Raw genomic sequence first — 21,853 nt, 5'->3', positions numbered from 1 at the left:
GTACTGAAAGCATTTGAAGACGGATCCGTCTTCAAAATGCGTTCAGTGTTACTATGGCAGCCAGGATGCTATTTAAAGTCCTGGTTGCCATAGTAGGAGCGGGGGAGCGGTATACTTACAGTCCGTGCGGCTCCCGGGGCACTCCAGAATGACGTCAGAGCGCCCCATGTGCATGGGTGACGTGCCATGCGATCACGTGATCCATGCGCTTGGGGCGCCCTGACGTCACTCTGGAGCGGCACGGACGGTAAGTATGCTGCTCCCCACTACACTTTACCATGGCTGCCAGGACTTTAGCGTCCCGGCAGCCATGGTAACCATTCAGAAAAAGCTAAACGTCTGATCCGGCAATGCGCCGAAACGATGTTTAGCTTAAGGCCGGATCCGGATCAATGCCTTTCAAAGGGCATTAATTCCGGATCCGGCCTGGCGGCAAGTCTTCAGGATTTTTGGCCGGAGCAAAAAGCACAGCATGCTGCGGTATTTTCTCCGGCCAAAAAACGTTCCGTTCCGGAACTGAAGACCTCCTGATGCATCCTGAACGGATTTCTCTCCATTTAGAATGCATTAGGATAAAACTGATCAGGATTCTTCCGGCATAGAGCCCCGACGACGGAACTCTATGTCGGAAGAAAAGAACGCAAGTGTGAAAGAACCCTAATTTGGAACTAATCAAATTTCTTGGTGAACATTATGTCTTCTGCCTCTACATAATTTAGGTGCATATCCACCACTGGCCTGAATCTGCATCAGCTCCCTTGCTGGAGTAGATTTAGATCATTTTCTACCCTAAAACAGGCGGAGAAAATGATAAATGAATAAATGAGGCTGGCCCACCCACAGCACACACACACACACACACACACACACACCCCACCCCCCCCCTTTTTTTTTTTTTTTTTAGAACTAGTATACGTGGCGTGGATGGCGAGGAAGTCGCAGATTTGGCCAAAAATGCCCTTTGCTACTGAATCTTTGACAGATATACACCAAAAGTTGACTTGTATGTATTCGTAAATGACCCCTAAAGTACACACGGGTATGTTTGGAATACTTTGGCAGACTTCTGAGGGCCGATGCTGTTAGTTATATTGGTGAAAATAACTTGACGGGCTCCTTTTAAAGAATCAGATGGCTTAAGGTTGATTTACACTTACTAATAATCGCTCATTCCTGATAATCTAAAGGCGCTGCCGATCACCTGATTCTGTCGTTCGTGCAGGCACTCCTATAATTTCTGGGCAGCAGATCGTGCAGTCCAAACTGTAATCTGCTGCCCAGAAACAATGATTCTGTATGCGGACGAGCGATTGCAATAGCTATCCCTCTTCCTCGTACACTAAAGGCGATCGTGTAAATGTGGGGTCTCCTTCACTGAACGAGCAGCTGACTGTCGGGAAGAAACTCTTCCTTCCTGACAATCGGCTACTCAGTCGGCCCCTGTAAACCTGCTTTTTAATATGTGCAAAGTTTGTAGGATTTGTTAGGGTGTGGTGCCTTGTTTATGCACTTAAGCCAGTCTGAAGAAAGAGGGCTGCAATGTAATGCAACGATAGAATCAGGAAAACACTGCAGCTGGAAGTGGCTGGCAGCATCTTATACACTGTGGGAACCAAGGATTGGGCACAGGGCCGTCTTTAATATTGATTGGACCCTGGGCAAGAATTAACTTGGGCCCCCTGGATCCTGCCCCTCCCCCTCCCCTTACAAGTCTGCCCTAGTTTAGCATATGTATAAAGTGGACAAGAGGAGGCAAAACCATAACTCAGTGCTTACTAACCTAGAACATTTTAAGGGGAATTTATTAAGCCATGCACGCCTAACTTCTGTCTTAATTTTTAATATTTTTTTTAAGGTCATTTGTGAAAAATATTTGATGTTTTTGCATTTTAACCACTTCAACCCCGCTAGCTGAAACCACCTTAATGACCAGGCCACTTTTTACACTTCTGCACTACACTGCTTTCACTGTTTATTGCTCGGCCATGCAACTTACCACCCAAATGAATTTTACCTCCTTTTCTTCTCACTAATAGAGCTTTCATTTGGTGGTATTTCATTGCTGCTGACATTTTTACTTTTTTTGTTATTAATCAAAATTTAACGATTTTTTTGCAAAAAATGACATTTTTTACTTTCAGCTGTAAAATTTTGCAAAAAAAACGACATCCATATATAAATTTTTCACTAAATTTATTGTTCTACATGTCTTTGATTTAAAAAAAAAAATGGTTTGGGTAAAAGTTATAGCGTTTACAAACTATGGTACAAAAATGTGAATTTCCGCTTTTTGAAGCAGCTCTGACTTTCTGAGCACCTGTCATGTTTCCTGAGGTTCTACAATGCACAGACAGTAGAAAACCCCCACAAATGACCCCATTTCGGAAAGTAGACACCCTAAGGTATTTGCTGATGGGCATAATGAGTTCATAGAACTTTTTATTTTTTGTCACAAGTTAGCGGGAAATGATTTATTTTTTTTTTTCTTACAAAGTCTCATATTCCACTAACTTGTGACAAAAAATAAAAACTTCCATGAACTCACTATGCCCATCACAAAATACCTTGGGGTGTCTTCTTTCCAAAATGGGGTCACTTGTGGTGTAGTTATACTGCCCTGGCAATTTAGGGGCCCATATGTGTGAGAAGTAGTTTGCAATCAAAATCTGTAAAAAATGACCGGTGAAATCCGAAAGGTGCACTTTGGAATGTGGGTCCCTTTGCCCACCTAGGCTGCAAAAAAGTGTCACACATCTGGTATCGCCGTACTCAGGAGAAGTTGGGGAATGTGTTTTGGGGTGTCATTTTACATATACCCATGCTGGGTGAGAGAAATATCTTGGCAAAAGAAAACTTTTCCCATTTTTTTTATACAAAGTTGGCATTTGACCAAGATATTTATCTCACCCAGCATGGGTATATGTAAAATGACACCCCAAAACACATTCCCCAACTTCTCCTCAGTACGGCGATACCACATGTGTGACACTTTTGCAGCCTAGATGCGCAAAGGTGCCCAAATTCCTTTTAGGAGGGCAGTTTTAGACATTTGGATCCCAGACTTCTTCTCACACTTTAGGGCCCCTACATGTGACCCCACTTTGGAAAGAAGACACCCCAAGGTATTCAATGAGGGGGCTTGCGAGTTCATTGAAATTTTTTTATTTTTGCATAAGTTAGCGGAAATTGTATTTTTTTTCTTTTTTTTCTCCTCAGTGTTTCACTTTCCGCTAACTTGGGACAAAAATTTAAGTCTTTCATGGACTCAATATGCCCCTCAGCGAATACCTTGGGGTGTCTTCTTTCCAAAATGGGGTCAGTTGTGGGGTGTTTGTACTGCCCTGGCATTTGAGGGTCTCCGCAATCATTACATGTATGGCCAGCATTAGGAGTTTCTGCTAGTCTCCTTATATTGAGCATACAGGTAATGAGATTTTTTTTTTCCGTTCAGCCTCTGGGCTGAAAGAAAAAAATGAATGGCGCAGATTTCTTCATTCGCATCGATCAATGTGGATGAAAAAATCTCTGCCAAAAAAAAAGAGGGGAAAGGAGTCTGCCAGGACATAGGAGCTCCGCCCGACATCCATACCCACTTAGCTCGTATGCCCTGGCAAACCAGATTTCGCCATTCACATCAATCGATGTGGATGAATAAATCATTGCCGGGATTTTATTTTATTTTTTTATATACAAAGTGTTTGCCAAAGCATAGGAACACTGCCTCCTCCTCAGCTCATATGCCTTGGCAAACGTATCTTTTACTGCAGAGAAGAAATCTCATCTTGCAGCGCCGCATACACCGACTTGCGTGTAATCTGACAGCAGCGCAATGCTTCTGTCAGAATGCACATCAGTGCTGCAGCTAGTCGATCGGTTGGTCCACCTGGAAGGTAAAAAAAAAAAGAAAAAAAGCAGGCCGTAACGCAATAATTTTATTAACTTTGGAACAGAACATATAAACTTTAACTTTTTGAACTGAACATTAACCTTTTTGCTTACTGGTGTGTTTTTTTTTTTTTTTTTTTTTTTTTTTTTATACCTTTTATAGAACAAACCTCTCCTTCCCCATGGGTCAATGTGCAAAGCGCAAATCGCCCAAAGATGTGGCGAAGTGCGTTATGCACTTTGCCCCAGTTGAAAGGAGACGTTTTGCAGCAGCTGTGAGTGAATGGGCCCTAATAGCCCTGTGTGCCTGTCCTGGTGAGATGATCCCTATGCTAGGTGTACCTGTGTGTGGTACTTCCGGAAACACTCCCCTAAGCATAGGGCAGGGTAGTCAGGACAGAAATAGCGGGTGTCACGCCTTATTCCACTCCTGCTACAGACACAACATCTTTTTCGGGGTGACGGTTGGGTTGAGGTACCGGCAACAACATTGGGGAAATGTCGCTCGTGTAGACGGCTAACTACACTGGTGGATGGGGCCACGGAACCTCCTGGGTACAGGAGGTTCTCGATGATCTCTTCCTGAAATTTGAGGAAGGATAGTGTTCTCCCAGCCTTACAGTAGAGAACAAAACTATTATACAGAGCCAATTGAATCAAATATACAGACACCTTCTTATACCAGCGTCTGGTTCTGCGGGAAACTAAATACGGAGACAACATCTGGTCATTGAAGTCCACCCCTCCCATGTGAAAGTTATAGTCGTGGACTGAGAGGGGCTTTTCAATGACACGGGTTGCTCGCTCAATTTGTATTGTCGTGTCTGCATGAATGGAGGAGAGCATGTAAACGTCACGCTTGTCTCTCCATTTCACCGCGAGCAGTTCTTCGTTACACAATGCAGCCCTCTCCCCCCTTGCAAGACGGGTGGTAACGAGCCGTTGGGGGAAGCCCGCGCGACTAGTTCGCGCAGTGCCACAGGCGCCAATCTGTTCTAGAAACAAATGCCTAAAGAGGGCCACATTTGTGTAGAAATTGTCCACATAAAGATGGTACCCCTTGCCGAATAAGGGTGACACCAAGTCCCAGACTGTCTTCCCACTGCTCCCCAGGTAGTCAGGGCAACCGACCGGCTCCAGGGTCTGATCTTTTCCCTCAGACACGAAATTTGTGGGTATAGCCTGTGGCCCTTTCACAGAGCTTATACAATTTGACCCCATACCGGGCGCGCTTGCTTGGGATGTATTGTTTGAAGCCAAGGCGCCCGGTAAAATGTATTAGGGACTCGTCTACGCAGATGTTTTGCTCTGGTTGAAATGGTCTATGAGGGGCCGAATTTTGTGGAGCCGGTCAAAAGCTGGGTGGCCTCTGGGACGGGAGGTGCTATTGTCACTAAAGTGCAGGAAACGCAGGATGGCCTCAAAACGTGCCCTGGACATAGCAGCAGAGAACATGGGCATGTGATGAATTGGGTTCGTGGACCAATATGACCGCAATTCATGCTTTTTAGTTAGACCCATGTTGAGGAGAAGGCCCAGAAAAGTTTTAATTTCGGAAACTTGGACTGGTTTCCACCGGAAAGGCTGGGCATAAAAGCTTCCCGGGTTGGCGGTTATAAATTGTGTCGCATACCGATTTGTTTCGGCCACGACTAAGTCCAAGAGCTCCGCAGTCAAGAACAGCTCAAAAAAATCCCAGGGCCGAACCGATCTGAGCTGTCTCAACCCGAACTCCAGACTGGGCGGTGAAAGGGGGAACTACAGGTGCGGCTGAAGTTGGGGACTGCCAATCAGGGTTTGCCAGCACCTCAGGGATTCTAGGGGGTCTACGGGCCCGTCTTTGCGGTGGCTGCGATGGGGTAACTACTGCTCGTGCCACCGTACCAGCTTCAACTGCCCTTCTGGTGCTCGCCACTTCACCATGTTCTATGGCAGTGCTGGTACTAGGTCCAGGGAGGGCTGCGCTGCTGGTGTATGCCTCACCACGTAATCCGACAGCGCCAGCCCCACTCTGCTGCCCTTGAAGCGGATCCTGCGCAACCTGTGGTCTAGCGACACGGGGCCGGGTACGCCTGGCGCTATCAGGGACCTCAGCCTCCTCGTCTGAACTTTGGGTCAGAGTGCCACTGCTTTCTACAGGTTCATATTCTGACCCGCTAGATTCGTCAGATGAGGGTTCCCATTCCTCATCCGACTAGGTCAGAAGCCTGTAGGCCTCTTCAGAAGAATACCCCCTGTTTGACATTTGGGCAACTAAATTTAGGGGTATTCCCTGAGACTACCCAAGAAAAAAAGCAAGCCTGTCTTACAAATGGGAGGCTAGCGAAGTACCGGAGGCCGCTGCGGTTGATAAAAATATCAAAACTGATCTTTTTTATCGCCGCAGCGCGTGTAAAGTGAATGTGCAGTGATCAAAAAAATATATATTTTTTTGTCACTGCGGTGGGGCGGGCGTGGGTGAACGCACATGTGGGCGACCGATCAGGCCTGATCAGGCAAACACTGTGTTTTGGGTGGAGGGCGAACTAAAGTGACACTAATACCATTATAGATCTGACTGTGATCAGTTTTGATCACTTCCAGATAATATAAAAGTACAAATGCTGATTAGCGGTACGCTAATCAGCGAATAAGGGACTGCGGTGCGGTGGGCTGGGCGCTAACTGATCCCTAAACTACCTAACCAAGGGGCCTAAACTATCCCTAAAACCTAACAGTCACTAGTGATTGACAGGGGCGATCAAAGCTGCTGGATCCAACCGACGAAAAGGACCAGCAGAGGAGCAGGGCAGCCATATAACAGATCATATTTACTAATATGATCTGCTATATGGCTTCTGATTGGATTTCTTAAAAATCATCAGCTTGCCAGCCGCGATCATTGGCTAGAAAGCTGATGACGCGACCCCCCTTGACGAAATGCCGGCCCGCACTGCGCGGGCCGGCTAAGCGCGTCGTCTCGCGAGATGACGCGCCAATGCGTGATTGTGCGCAGCGCTGCCGCCTCCGGACCGCGGATCTGCGTTAGGCAGTCTGGAGGCGGTTAAAGGGAGTCTGTCACCTCCATATGGCCATATACAGTGCTTACATGGCTCTGTAGCACACCTAAACAGGATTGTAACGGTACCTTTGTTCTTTTCTTTAGACTTGCACCAGCAGGAAAAACTGAGTTTAATTCATATGCAAATGAGCACTCGCAAGTGCCCAGGGGAGGCGTTCAGTGTGTAAGTGCCCAGACTGCTCTGCCTTCTTTTCACTTTACTCCTCCCCAGCCTCTGCCTTTGCCCGCCCTCCAAGTCTCTTGCCTCATCATTAGGTCCGGACTTGAGACCGGGCAAAGGCAGAGACTGGGGAGGAGTAAAGTGAAAAGAAGGCAGAGCAGTCTGGGCACTTACACACTGAACTCCACCCCTGGGCACTTGCGAGTGCTCATTTGCATATGAATTAAACTAAATTTTTCCTACTGGTGTAAGTCTAAAGACAAAGAGAAAGGTACCGTTACAATCCTGTATAGGTGTGCTACAGAGCCATGTAAGCACTGTATATGGCCATATGGAGGTGACAGACTCCCTTTAACACTGTTTACATTAGTCTGCATAACTCTCCACCACTCCGGCTTGTACATCGCTAACTGCAGCCTTGAATCCATACACAAGTACACCTCTGACATCTCAGTGGTAGAATGTACAGATGTCAAAGTGTGTAAAACACCTGAAATTTGAGTGGCTAATTCTCATGGAAAACGTAAAAAGCAAATTACAAAATTTAATTCCAGGTCATTTAGAATAGTTTTTAATATGATTTTTCTAAAGTTTAGGTACACTTTTTAATGTATAGTTTTTCATCTTGTTGGAATTAGTCTTATATGTGAACAAACGGGTGAAATATAGTGATATTCTTTCATGAAAGCAGGGCATTTAAGTAGACACATGCAATGGTTATTTACTCATCTCAAACTATTTATTGAAACAAAACCCAACAACAGTATTAATGTCTCAATAACTTTGAGCATTAATTACAGCTTGACAACAACATCTCATTCTGTTCACAAGTCAACTTATTGTCGGCTTAGGCATGGCATCCCACTCTTCTTGATGGGTGGCCCTCCGGTCATTGAGGTTTTGAGATAGAGTTACGAGCCTCTACACAGCGACTCAGCTGATCCTGTAGGATTTCAATAGAATTCAGGTCTGGAGAAAGTGCAGGCCACTCCATTTGAGGTACTTCAGTCTCCAGCAGCTGTTTCCTAATAATGCAACCTCAATGAGCTGGCACATTGTCATCCATGAAGATGAGATTAGGCCTGTGTTCATGCAGAGGCACAATGACTGGATTAATTATGTTATTCAAGTAGTATGGGCTTGTAAATGTACCATTCACAAAGTGTAGGGCAGTTCTGTATTGACTGGACACACCTGCCCACACTGTTATACCACCACCAAAGGCCAGTCTATAGCTGGTGCATAGCGCTCCCCCTGACATCTCCAACATCGTTGGCGGCCATCATTTCAGCTCAGCATGAATCTGCTTTAATCAGTAAACAGCACTGAGGTCCATTGGTCCCTCGTTCAGCGTTGATGCTTCCTGGCCCGTGCAAGCCGATTACTCCTGTGCCCTGGCGGTGTGGTCAGGTACCCTTGCAGGTTGTCTAGCACGCAGACCATGATGATGTAAATGGTTTTGAATGGTCTGTCATGACACTTGGGTGTCTTTCACCTCCCTTAAATGTGCCTGGAGTTGTGTGGAATTTATCTTCCGGTTCCGCAGTGCGTTGTTCACATTGAAGCGGTCTTCAGTGTTGGATGTGGACAAAGGATGTCCACTTCTGTGACTTTCTGTGATTCTTCCAGTCTCTGTCTGTTGCATCCTGCTGATGACACTTTAAGCTCAGTGGCCACTTTTGTTTGAGAACATCCTGCTTGAAGCCTTGCAATGGCAAGGTACTGTTGATCAATTGTTAGGTGTTTCCTTGGACTCCTGATGTCAAAATGTAAACAGCATGATGAGAAGGACTGTTTAAATACCATTTCTATTTGAACCAGGAAATGTATTGACTTTTCCCTGCCTTAGGGAGTGGCCTCTGTACACTAAACATCAGAGCCTTGTGTGGCCGCCCCCTCCCTCTGCGTCTGGCTGCCACAGCTCCTGTGAGGCTTACCAGTGCTGGCAGCCTCCTTGTGAAAATGGTCACTGGACTGGTGTGCCCGCTCCCTCCTTGTGATCCGCTGGTGTGCCCGTTCCCCTGCGTCTGTCTGCTGGCCTGCTCCTGGGCGATCCTTACCAGTGGCGGCAGCCTTATCAAATTGGCATTGCCCTATCCCACTAGCCATCAGAACCAAAAGCCACCCCCAGGAACAAAACAAAGTATAGCTTTGGATTGAAGGTGAGTTAGGGTATATCTTGTGTGATGCATAGAGGAGTTGATGGGTACGCAAAATGTGATTGGGTATAGATGCACAAAGATGCATGTAGATGTTAGGGATTTATGGTGTATACGGGGGTATGCATTGTGTATATTGTGATATATACGGAGAATGCATTGGGCACATGCTGGACGTGTACAAGTCTGTGTTTGATAAATTGGTGGAATGGGGGTGGGGGTTCAAAACAGACTTGTACATGTCCAGCATGTGCCCAATGCATTCTCTTTGTGCATCTATACCCAATCACATTTTGTGTACCCATCAACTCCTCTATGCATCACACAAGATATGCCCGAACCCGAACTCACCTTCAATATATTTTAATATTTATATCACTATATTACCCATTTTATTTTATCACCGTATTACCCACTTATCTACTCTGCTCACAAGAAACACCACCCGTCCCAATACCACTTTTGCCCTACCCCCCAAATGGACCTTAACTTTTAACATATATCACCTTTAATATATATCACCATAATACTTATTCCAATAAATATCACCACATTATCCATTCATCTCATTTACTCTACACATAAGAAACACCACTCGTCCCAACATCACATTTGCCTCACCCCCAAACGGACTTTCAGATGCAATCTCTCTCATTTGAAATTGGTTTTGCATAAAAATAGTTAACAACCACTTATTCACTTAATTGAAGACACATAGGACCAATAGAAAGAGATAAACCTTTAATTTAAAGGAGGGGGATAAAAAGGGCGCCAATCCAACTAGCGGGTCACCACTGAGGAAGGAGTCGGCTAAGACTCAGAAATGCGTCTGTTGAAAGACCCGCTTACAGAGGACACCGACCACCATTAGGAAGTGCTTCCCTATCATCTTTCCAGCCGGTGAGATGCCAAAACCACGTGGAGCGTCAGAGTCCATTGTGCACTCCGCCCACAAGCCGGGTACAAGGAGAACGTACCTACAGCACACAGACAAGGATCGACAGCACTGACGGGACACCGCAAAGGTAACAGCAGGCAGAGCAGGTCTTCTGGGTGGGACGCCACCGGAAACCTGTACACCTGACCTGCCTGCCGCATATCTTTTTTTTTTACAAACTCTCACCACCTATCTTATGTATTAATCCTGGCTATTTAAACGCATCAACCTAGTTTGGATGCAGCAATCGCTATTGACATTATGTACTAATTTATACTACTAATACCACACATCTTTTGGACTATTATAAGACTATCTATATCCGGAATTTTACTATTTTTGCATAATTTTTGTACTATTCTATACGACTTGTACTATTTTATACGGTATATTTATTATTACTCAAGTGTATACCCACCCTTATCGGTACCCCTGGCATTTTATCCATAAATACACATTCTTTCTTCACTGTATAGAGGGTGCCGGTGTGCATTATTTTTAGCATATAACATCTAAGTGTGAAAATAGCCTCGTACGGATCCGTCCAGACTTTCAATGTAAAGTCAATGGGGGACGGATCCGCCTGAAGATTGAGCCATATTGTGGCATCTTCAAACGGATCCGTCCCCATTGACTTACATTGTAAGTCTGGACGGATCTGCAAGGCCAGGTGGACACCCGAACGCTGCAAGCAGCGTTCAGCTGTCCGCCTGTCCTTGCGGAGGCGAGCGGAGGCTGAACGCCGCCAGACTGATGCAGTCTGAGCGGATCCGCATCCATTCAGACTGCATCAGGGCTGGACGGCTGCGTTCGGGTCCGCTCGTGAGCCCCTTCAAACGGAGCTCACGAGCGGACCGACGAACGCTAGTGTGAAAGTAGCCTTAGTTGTTGCAATACCAAATTTTTGATTCAGTTTCGATAACATGAAAAAGTATTCGATACCTTGCAAAAAAAAATAAACCAAAAAAGCCACGTGCATTCCTCATTTTTAAAAATGGCGAATCGCGCAGTTTTTATTTTTTTTCTGTTCCGGTGTTCACCACATAGATTTTTTTAAATATTTTATTAGTTTGGATTTTTCTGACGTGGTGATATGTAATATGTTTATTTTTTATACATTTTCTATGTGAAATTGGGTGATTTATGCTTAATATTTTGGTGGGGGGGTTTTTACTTATTTTTTTATTTTTTGCACTTTTTATTTAATAACTTCCCCCCTTAGGGGCCAGAACCTGAGATTTTTTTTCATCCCTTGTCCTATTCACCCTGATAGAGCTCTATCAGGGTGAATAGGACTTCACACTGTCCCTGCTGCTCTGTGCTCTGTGCACACAGCATCAGGGATGTTACCATGGCAGCCAGGGATTCAGTAGCGTCCTGGCTGCCATGATAACCGATCAGTGCCCCAGGATTACACAGCTGGGGCTCCGATCAGAAGCTTCCACTACACCACCAATGAGGGGGAGGGGAGAGGACCCTGTGGCCACTGCCACCAATGATTTTAATACTGGCGGGGTTGAGAGGAGCCGGCGCACTGTGCCACTAATTATTTTAATGGGGTGGGGGGTTGAGGGGGTGGGCACTGCGCCTCCAATGATAATTACCCCTTAATGCAGGAGGTGGTTACTGGCAGATCAGCAGCAGTTAACCCCTCAGGTACCACACTGCTGTCAGGGGCAGGGTGCCGGCAATGAGAAAAAAAAAAGTCAGCGGTACCGCTACTACTACTCGAGGAATTAATCCTCTTAACGATCCGACCTGACTGATTCCGGTCATAAAAAGCGAGTTTACAAAAACTCTCAAGAAAGACTCCTTTCTGTTACAACGTTTCATTCATTCATCATTGGATTTATTTAAGGACTTTATATGTTTTAATTTTTAATTTTTTAAAGTTTTTAGGTTTTCTGTGTATTCTAATGTATTTTAATTATCAATTTTAATTACCATATGTACTACATTTAATAAATAACGTGCAAATTAACCCTCCGTGTGGCATTAAGTGTCTGGTGTGCCCTACTATTATTACCTGCTTTTTTGAGAAATAATGTAACCTTGATGGTTTCCAACGTTACTGTCATGACAAGCAGATCCCACCTGAGATATTTTCTACCCGCCACAGTGGAGGGCGTGCCATAATGGTCTGGGGTGCTTTTTCCTTCAGTGGAACAATGGAGCTTCAGGAAGTGCAGGGGCGTCAAACGGCCGCTGGCTATGTCCAGATGTTGCAGAGAGCATTCCTCGTGACTGAGGGCCCTCGTGACGACTGGGTTTTTCAACAGGACAACGCTGTAGTACACAATGCCCGCAGGACAAGGGACTTGTTCCAGGAGAATAACATTATTCTTTTGGTATATATCTGTAAAGAATAAATCAAGGCAACTGGACGTACTGTAGATTTCTGGAAAACGTTTCACTTGTTCTTCCTATGAGCTTTCTCAATTCTGAGTGATTGTACAAAAAATTTAAACCCAGCAACACACTGAGGCAACAACTGGTTCACCCCAAAGACCCAACGCCTAACCACAAGATGGACAACAACTGTATATCGGCGAAACAAAACAACTACTACATCAGCGTATGGCCCAGCATAGAAGACCCAAAACCTCTGGTCAAGATTCAGCCGTGTACTTACATCTAAAAGGAACAGGTCACACCTTTGAAGACAGTCAAGTACGTGTTTTGGATAAGGAGGCCGATTGGTACAAACGAGGCGTGAAGGAGGCCATCTACGTAAAAATGGAGAAACCAAGCTTAAATAGAGGTGGGGGGGTTAGACATCTATTGTCTGCCACGTATAATGCTGTCTTGACACCTTTTTCTGGGAAGTCTTTATCACCTACTGACTCCAATTAGGATAATGGCATCAACACCTTTGACCCAATGCTGGGTCTAATTACCAGATGTGGATTCAGTTACATATTTATTCCCAGAATTTTTTGTACAATCACTCAGAATTGAGAAAGCTCGTTGGAAGAACGAGTGAAACGTTTTCAAGAAATCTACAGTATGTCCAGTTGCCTTGATTTATTCTTTACAGATATATACCATGATAAATGAGAACCTTCACAGACATTACTCTTTTGGCTCATCCTGCATGTTCCCCTGATCTAAATCTAATTGAGAACCTTTGGGGATGGATGGCAGGGGAAGCTTACAAAAATGGACAACAGTTCCAGACAGTAGATGGCCTTCGTGCGGCCGTCTTCACCACTTGGAGAAATGTTCGCACTCCCCTCATGGAAACGCTTGCATCAAGCATGCCGAAACTAATTTTGGAAGTGATAAACAATAATGGCGGAGCTACTCATTACGGAGTTCACGTTTGGAAGTTGGATTTCTGTTTTGGTGGGTTTTTTTTTGTTTTGTTTTTTTTGAGGTGTGGTCCTAAACTTTTGATCAGCTGACAAACGTTTTAGTTTATTCGTTGTTTTCATTAAATTGAATGCTCAAAAAATGTTTTGTCTCACTCCCATTTCTTCTTGTTGCATGTTGAAGCTCTACTTGGAACCTTGTTAAGATCCAGCCATGCTAAATATGATTTTTTTGCCATTTTTCAAGTGGTCTTAAACTTTTGATCAGGACTGTATTTCCCATTGAGTTGCATTGATTGCACTACCACTCCAGTGGCCCAGTGTTTAAACCCCTGCTGATTACACTTTATTCCCTATCCTTAGGATTCTGGATGGTCCTACAGCTGCTGACCCCGCCCGATCATGAGAAAGTGGGTTGGTGGTGCCTCATACTGTATAAATAAAGCAACAGACTTGTGTCCGCCATTCTGTTCTATTCTGTGTGACTGCTGGAGATATCAGAGTACAAGTGCTCAGTTCTCTGGAAGCCCCATACAAATGGTCAGCACACAGGCCCCCTTTCTTTCTATAGGCGGAGGGGTACATCCATAGAATAGGAGATAAGTATCTGATCTGTGGAGAAGGGATCATTTGTTGTAATCAGACAACCCCTTTATTGAAGTGGAGTTAGTATTGTATTGTCCACAGTTTGTGAATACCATGTTTCTGGAAAACCTGTAGATTTCACATGACTCTATCCAAAAAGGAATGTGCTCATATATCAGTATTTTCTAGGACAGTTGTAGAACCAAGCACTTGTTAATAATGTTTTTCTTTTGCAGGGTTTTTTCCTTACTGTTTCTCCGGAATCTATCCTCAAAGTGGCCAACCATGCCTCAGAAAACAACAAGATCTTTTGCATGAACCTGTCTGCCCCCTTCATTAGTCAGTTCTTCAAGGAGCCTCTCATGAAAGTCATACCTTATGTGGACATTCTTTTTGGAAATGAAACGGTAAGGGACATTTTACTGCTTTGGTCACTAAGAGATAGTAAAAAGAATGAATGTTCATTGGATTGTCCCATCATAGTGTTTACCTGCATAGCAACTCTCTCTGCCACCCACTGTGCTGGAAACTGCAACACATCCCTGTTCAGTTGAATTTCCTTGTTGCTATACCATGCAGAAGCTCTGCTGGGCAGGAAAAATGCCAGTGGGACTTCATTGTCTAAGTTAGTGGAGCGCACAGAGGTTGGACTCCGACAAGTGTTATATTAGCAATATGCCTTAACAGTGTGTGATGGAAACAATCCTCTAAACAGTATATGATTTAATATCAAAGAATTGATGCTGAGGGCTCACCTTTCATCTATTTCACAAAATGAATAAAAAATATATTGTCGCTATATTACTATATAAATAATACCAGCATGCATTGTACATATAAATTCTGTTATCATAATGGGCTCTATTTAACCACTACAGGACCACTGCACGCAGGATTGCGTCCTGGCGGCGGCCCTGTCATTCCTCCTGGACGCGCCTGCGCGTCCTCTCGCGAGACGCGAGATTTCATGTGAACGCGCGCACACAGGATCGGCAGGTTAACGAGTGCATCTACAGCCTGCCAGCGGCGATCGTTCGCTGGCAGGCTGTAGATATAGATAGATATATATATATATATATATATATATATATATATATATATATATATCTATATCTATATCTATAATTTTTTAATTTTTTTTTACCCCTAAAAGGTATATTAGACGCTGTTTTGATAACTGCGTCTAATATACCTGGTCCTTTGGTGGTCTCTTTTGCTTGGATCGACCACCAGAGGACACAGGCAGCTCTGTAAAGTAGCACCAAGCACCACTACACTACAACCCCCCCACCCCCCCCCCCACACACACACTTATTAACCCCTGATCACCCCATATAGACTCCCTGATCACCCCCTTGTAAGGCTCCATTCAGACGTCCGTATGTGTTTTACGGATCCGGAAAACACATACAGACGTCTGAATGGAGCCTTACAGGGGGGTGATCACCCCATATAGACTCCCTGATCACCCCACTGTCATTGATCAACCCCCTGTAAGGCTCCATTCAGACGTCCGTATGTGTTTTGCGGATCCGCACATTGCCAGAACTATATAGAAAATACCTTTTCTTGTCCGCAATTGCGAACAAGAATAGGACATGTTCTATAGGCTCTACAAAAAACACAGTGTTTGCCCGATCAGGCCTGATCTTGTGCGCACACTTGTGTTCAGTCCGCCCCACCGCAGTGACAGAATTATTATTTTTTCTGATCACTGCAAACACACCGTAAAATCGCTGCGGCGCTATAAAAAGATCACTTTTGAGGGGCACGGCGAGTTCATAGTTTTTTTTTTTTTTTTTTTTGCTCAAGTTAGCGGAAATGTGTTTTTTTTTTTATTTTATTTTTTCTTACAAAGTCTCATATTCCACTAACTTGTGACAAAAAATAAAATCTCACATGAACTCGCCATGCCCCTCACAGAATCCAAATGCATAAAATTTTTTAGACATTTATATTCCAGACTTCTTCTCACGCTTTAGGGCCCCAAAAATGCCAGGGCAGTATAAATACCCCACAAATGACCCCATTTCGGAAAGAAGACACCCCAAGGTATTCGCTGAGGGGCATAGTGAGTCCATGAAAAATTGAATTTTTTGTCACAAGTTAGCGGAAAGTGAGACTTTGTGAGGAAAAAAAAAAAAAAATCAATTTCCGCTAACTTATGCAAAAAAAAAAAAATTCTATGAACTCGCCAGGCCCCTCATTGAATACCTTGGGGTGTCTTCTTTCCAAAGTGGGGTCACATGTGGGGTATTTATACTGCCCTGGCTTTGTAGGGGCCCGAAAGTGTGAGAAGAAGTCTGGGATCCAAATGTCTAAAAATGCCCTCCTAAAAGGAATTTGGGCACCTTTGCCCACCTTGGCTGCAAAAAAGTGTCTCACATCTGGTATCGCCGTACTCAGGAGAAGTTGGGGAATGTGTTTTGGGGTGTCATTTTACATATACCCATGCTGGGTGAGAGAAATATCTTGGCAAAAGACAACTTTTCCCATTTTTTTATACAAAGTTGGCATTTGACCATGATATTTTTCTCACCCAGCATGGGTATATGCAAAATGACACCCCAAAACACATTCCCCAACTTCTCCTGAGTACGGCGATGCCAGATGTGTGACACTTTTTTGCAGCCAAGGTGGGCAAAGGGGCACATATTCCAAAGTGCACCTTTCGGATTTCGCAGGCCATTTTTTTACACATTTTGATTGCAAAGTACTTCTCACACATTTGGGCCCCTAAATTGCCAGGGCAGTATAACTACCCCACAAGTGATCCCATTTTGGAAAGAAGACACCCCAAGGTATTCCATGAGGGGCATGGCGAGTTCCTAGAATTTTTTATTTTTTGTCGCAAGTTAGTGGAATATGAGACTTTGTAAGAAAAAAAAAAATCAAAAAAAATCATCATTTTCCGCTAACTTGTGACAAAAAATAAAAAGTTCTATGAACTCACTATGCCCATCAGCGAATACCTTAGGGTGTCTACTTTCTGAAATGGGGTCATTTGTGGGGGTTTTCTACTGTCTGGGCATTGTAGAACCTCAGGAAACATGACAGGTGCTCAGAAAGTCAGAGCTGCTTCAAAAAGCGGAAATTCACATTTTTGTACCATGGTTTGTAAACGCTATAACTTTTACCCAAACCCTTTTTTTTTTTTTTTTGCCCAAACATTTTTTTTTTTAATCAAAGACATGTAGAACAATAAATTTAGCGAAAAATTAATATATGGATGTCGTTTTTTTTTGCAAAATTTTACAGCTGAAAGTGAAAAATGTCATTTTTTGGAAAAAAAATCGTTAAATTTCGATTAATAACAAAAAAAGTTAAAATGTCAGCAGCAATAAAATACTATCAAATGAAAGCTCTATTAGTGAGAAGAAAAGGAGGTAAAATTCATTTGGGTGGTAAGTTGCATGACCGAGCAATGAAAGTAGTGTAGTGCAGAAGTGTAAAAAGTGGCCTGGTCATTAAGAGGGTTTCAGCTAGCGGGGTTGAAGTGGTTAAAGGGCATCTGTCTTCAGATTTGTACTTATGAAACTGGCAGGCCTGTTGCATGTGCGTTTGGCAGCTGAAGTAATCTGTGTTGGTCCCGTGTTCATATGTGAACGCAATGCTGAGAGAAAAGTTTAATATATGAAAATGAGCGTCTAAGAGCAATGGGGAGGTGTTACACCTAGAGGCTTTGCTTTCGCTGAAAACTTCCACTAACAGGGCCAGGTGCGATGAGGCTTACACTGCCTGGACCTGTTATTTAAAATGAAGAGGGAGCAGCAATTGCATAGAAAAGTGAGCCTCTAGGTCTAACAGCAACACTTCGGAGCCCCATACACAGGGTTTGCTGAACTGTTTTAGACACGTGTCTGATTGCCCCCTGGTTCATTTTGACAATGAGCAGCTTCACTGTAGCATGTCGGTCCACCCTCGTGCACCTTCATAGCTGACATTTACCTCTCTCATCCGTGACACATGGTGCTTTGCAGTTTCCTTGTCACTTCTTTGTAATGGTGCCATTTGTCCTCTCACAATACTTTCACCACAGCAGCACACAAACAGTTTGTGTGCAGTTTCAGAAACGCTGCCATCCTTGACCCGAAAGCCAATAATCATCACTTTTTGCAGCTCTGATAAATATCCTCTTTTACCCATGACAGCAACGAGGGATGTGTGTGCAAACAGCCTATCACACGCCTTATATACCCACCAAGCCTGCTCGCGACAAGTGACGTCCTTTTGAGCTACATGCTCAAGATGTTTGACATTCTCCCTGCCAAGTTCCTTTCAAAACTCTGTGCAAGTTTACCTAGAAGAATTGATGCTGTTTTGAAGGCAGACACTAAATATTGATTTTACATTTCTTTTTTGTTCATTCACTTTGTATTTTTGAAAGCATTCTTTGCAGCATTTCTTCCACACCTGTGTAAAAGTTTTGTACAGTACTGTATGAGCTGCAATTTTGGATTGTATGATAAAGAAATTACTCTGCAAACATGCTTTTATTTAACATGGTAAAGTTATATCTGCAAAAATTGTCCTAGCATCAACCACAAGTGAAAGCTTGGTATTAAATGAGAAACTGGTATGACAAGTCAAGGGTATCTTAGACTGCCAGATTTTCTGCCCGATAAATGAGCAAACTCATCATGCAGTCCCGATTTGCTGACAGGTCAATCTATCTAATAGTAATTTGATGTTGGCACGCTGCTGTCCTGCATGGGGATGAGTGATGGCATAGCGATCGCTCCTCCCCATGTTGCAGAGGACATCGCTGTATGTAATAGCAGCGGTGTCCTCTGCTATCTGCCGATTGACGGGAGGGAACGCTTCATCCCAGCAATCGCTAGCAGCATCTGGGTGTCTAATGCACCCTTTACTTTTGGACCATTACATAGCTTTATCCATTCAGGGGGATGATGTTGAAGTACAACCACTGTAAGGTCAGAAGTTAAGAACCCAGCAAGCCCATCTCCACACAGAAATCTGATTATCATCTGACAATAACTGATAACTCTGAAACGCCTAACAAGAGAAAACAAGTGTCCCTCAGGAACATAATGCACTAATGGAAATGACTTCATTAATATATACAAGAAAATTTAGCTCAATAAGCAATGTGCTACCTCCTCAAGGCCCCTTCCCCACAGTCTCATTTATTTTACATGCATAACACCCCCCTTCCCTGTTTGTGGACATAAAAAACTAATTTCATATAAGTTATATAGCCCAGTGTGCTGTCCTATCTTATAACCTAGTCTGATCTGAGAGTTTCATTTACAATTAAGATTTATGCTGTTCATTAAAGTGACCACCATAATGCCTCCTTAACTTCCCGCAGTACCTCATAGCTATAGTTATCATGTCTCCAATGGAAAACTTTGCCAAACAATTTATTCATCCTAGTAGGTGTATGCAAATTGTCTGCTTGAAGTCTTGACGCTCCAAGTCTAGCTAGCTGTGCCCCATCCTGCCGCTTTTCTCCTGATTGAAGGCTTAATGTTTTTTTTGTTCAGAAGCGATGCGTCTGAGATCACAAGCAAGAGCTGTTCTGTTTCATCTTCAGAGTCTGCACAGTGAGCCAACCTTCCATGTGCCTGGCTTCGGAAGCTCACTTGTGTCGTCTCCCAAGAGTGAGCCTCTGAAGCCAAGTACTGTGAAAATCGGGCAGTGCGCAAGAGTCTGAGTGCGCACATACAACCCGCGAGCATTGTGGGTTGTAACTGGACAAGGATCACATGCCCAATGTACAGCACGTGGTCCCGGAAGTCTCAGCTACAGAATTGTACTTGCATTGCTCGCCAAGTGAGGACCAAAGAATTATCGACTCACCACTTAGGGCAAGATGAGATGAAAAACTTATAGCTGGATAACCCCTTTTAAAAACGGTCACTTTCTGTTAATACATTCCTTAATGTGTGTCTGTTATGCATCAGACATTGAACTTGTGAGTTAATGATATTGCTTATCATTGCAGGAAGCTGCTGCTTTTGCCAAAGAGCAAGGATTTGAGGTGAGTTAAGTATGACTTTCCGCCTGTCTGAATGCTGAGGTATTTGGTTCTGCTGGGGCGTTATTTTGTGCTGCACCATTGTATTGCAGGCCCCGCCTACTTGTATTGTCCTGTATACTGTCAGTTTGGACCCGTCTACAACATGGGTGGCCACTTTTTATTTATTTTTTATTTTTTCCCAGAGCCACTTTATTTTCTCAGTCTGCCCATGGGCAGCGTTTTTTGTCCTGCTGATTCTCTGCATATTTGCCATCTGTGATTCCTCAGTCCGCAGAAGCTTGTACCGCAGCCATCTTACTACACCCATAGTAAAACCTTCTAGTCTGTTTCTTAGTCCATTTCTAAATCCTATCACTGACAGTTCACATGCTCTTCCTCGCCATCTCCAGAGTGCAATAAACAGTTTGAATCAGCAAGCACATCCAATCACATCTGTATCTAATCCTTTCCTGTATGTGTGCCTGATACATATCCTGTTGTGTGTGAGATACTGCCTACTGAAGTGTAGATCTAATCCCATCTTGTATGATACAGCCTCCTGAGCTGTGTATCTAATCCTATCCTGTATGATACTGACTGCCGAGCTATGTGAGCTGTGTATCTAAACCCTTGTGCATACGACTGTGTTTGTTTTGCGGTCTGCAATTCACGAATCCACGAAATAAGTATACCGTCCATGTGCAATACGCATTTTTTTTGCAGTCTGAGTTATTTGGGTACGAGGTCTGCATTTTGAGGACCAGAATATGACATGTTCTATCTTTTACGGAACTGACACACTGATGTGGAAAACACATGGAGTGTGCTTTCCACATCTGTATGTTAGTTCTGCAAAAGATAGAACATGTCCTAGTCTAATCCTCAAGATCCAGACCTCAAACCCATAGGGACTGCAAAACTATGCAGATCACACACAGACAATATACTTTGTGGATTTGTGACCTGCAGACCACAAAATGAATAGTCGTGTGCATGAGTCCTAATCCTATCTTTTTTTGGTCCTGCCTGCTGAAGGGTTCATCTTGGCTTATCATGTATGATACACCATCTGATACCACAATGATCAGCTCGGGGAACGTGGTCCGTGTGTAGGCCGCATCTCACAGGCCGACCACTCTCTTCTGACCTGATCACAGTAATGTATGATGCAGCCAGTCTCTATCTGATCGAGGAGGTGAGTATACGACAATCACCCGTGGTCAGATATAGACTGGTTGTATCATACATTACTATCATAGTCAGTCCGGGAGGAAAGCCACGGTCGCCTGGAAAATGTGGCTGACACATGGACCATGATTCCTGGGCTGATTATAGTTTGCATCAGCGCAATAACTTACAGTGTCCACATAACAGTGATACCCGAAGTGGCCCCATGTGACATCCATAGTGCTCCTAATTACATTTACAGTGCCCCCATGTGCCATCCAACGACATCCACAGTTCCCCAAGTTTGTTTTTTTTTTTTAAGGATTTATTGTCCTTTTTTAATTTGGTGCAAATACTTGGTAGACCCTGTAAACTATTTTCCAATACATGTATTATCAGAAATGATGATTTAAATGTGTAAACTAGATTCGACCCTTTCTGTATTTTCTTTTTAATATGTAGTTAATGGGATATTTATCTCCATTTATTTTTCCCCTCCTACTAAACCATATTCTGTTTAAACGCCTCGAGTGTATATGTATTATGCAATATATTTGTGAAATGGTTTTCACTGACACTATACTTTTCCATTGATAATAGTATAA

General features: G+C 43.8%; 1 protein-coding gene across 2 annotated transcripts in view; it reads left to right on the top strand.

Annotated features, from left to right (window-relative positions):
- Window positions 1-21,853, top strand: part of ADK (adenosine kinase) — a 373,135-nt gene that overhangs the window by 305,830 nt on the left and 45,452 nt on the right. For both annotated transcript variants that reach the window (XM_044297316.1, XM_044297317.1), the window contains exons 7-8: window positions 14,335-14,505; window positions 20,067-20,102. In XM_044297316.1, the coding sequence (XP_044153251.1) occupies window positions 14,335-14,505; window positions 20,067-20,102 (207 nt within the window). The remainder of the gene's footprint in view (window positions 1-14,334; window positions 14,506-20,066; window positions 20,103-21,853) is intronic.

The sequence above is a fragment of the Bufo gargarizans genome, chromosome 6, assembly GCF_014858855.1.
Source record: "Bufo gargarizans isolate SCDJY-AF-19 chromosome 6, ASM1485885v1, whole genome shotgun sequence".
NCBI classification, from domain to species: Eukaryota; Metazoa; Chordata; class Amphibia; order Anura; family Bufonidae; genus Bufo; species Bufo gargarizans.
Note: the sequence above shows the minus strand (reverse complement) of the source record. Positions and strands in the feature narration are given on the sequence as shown.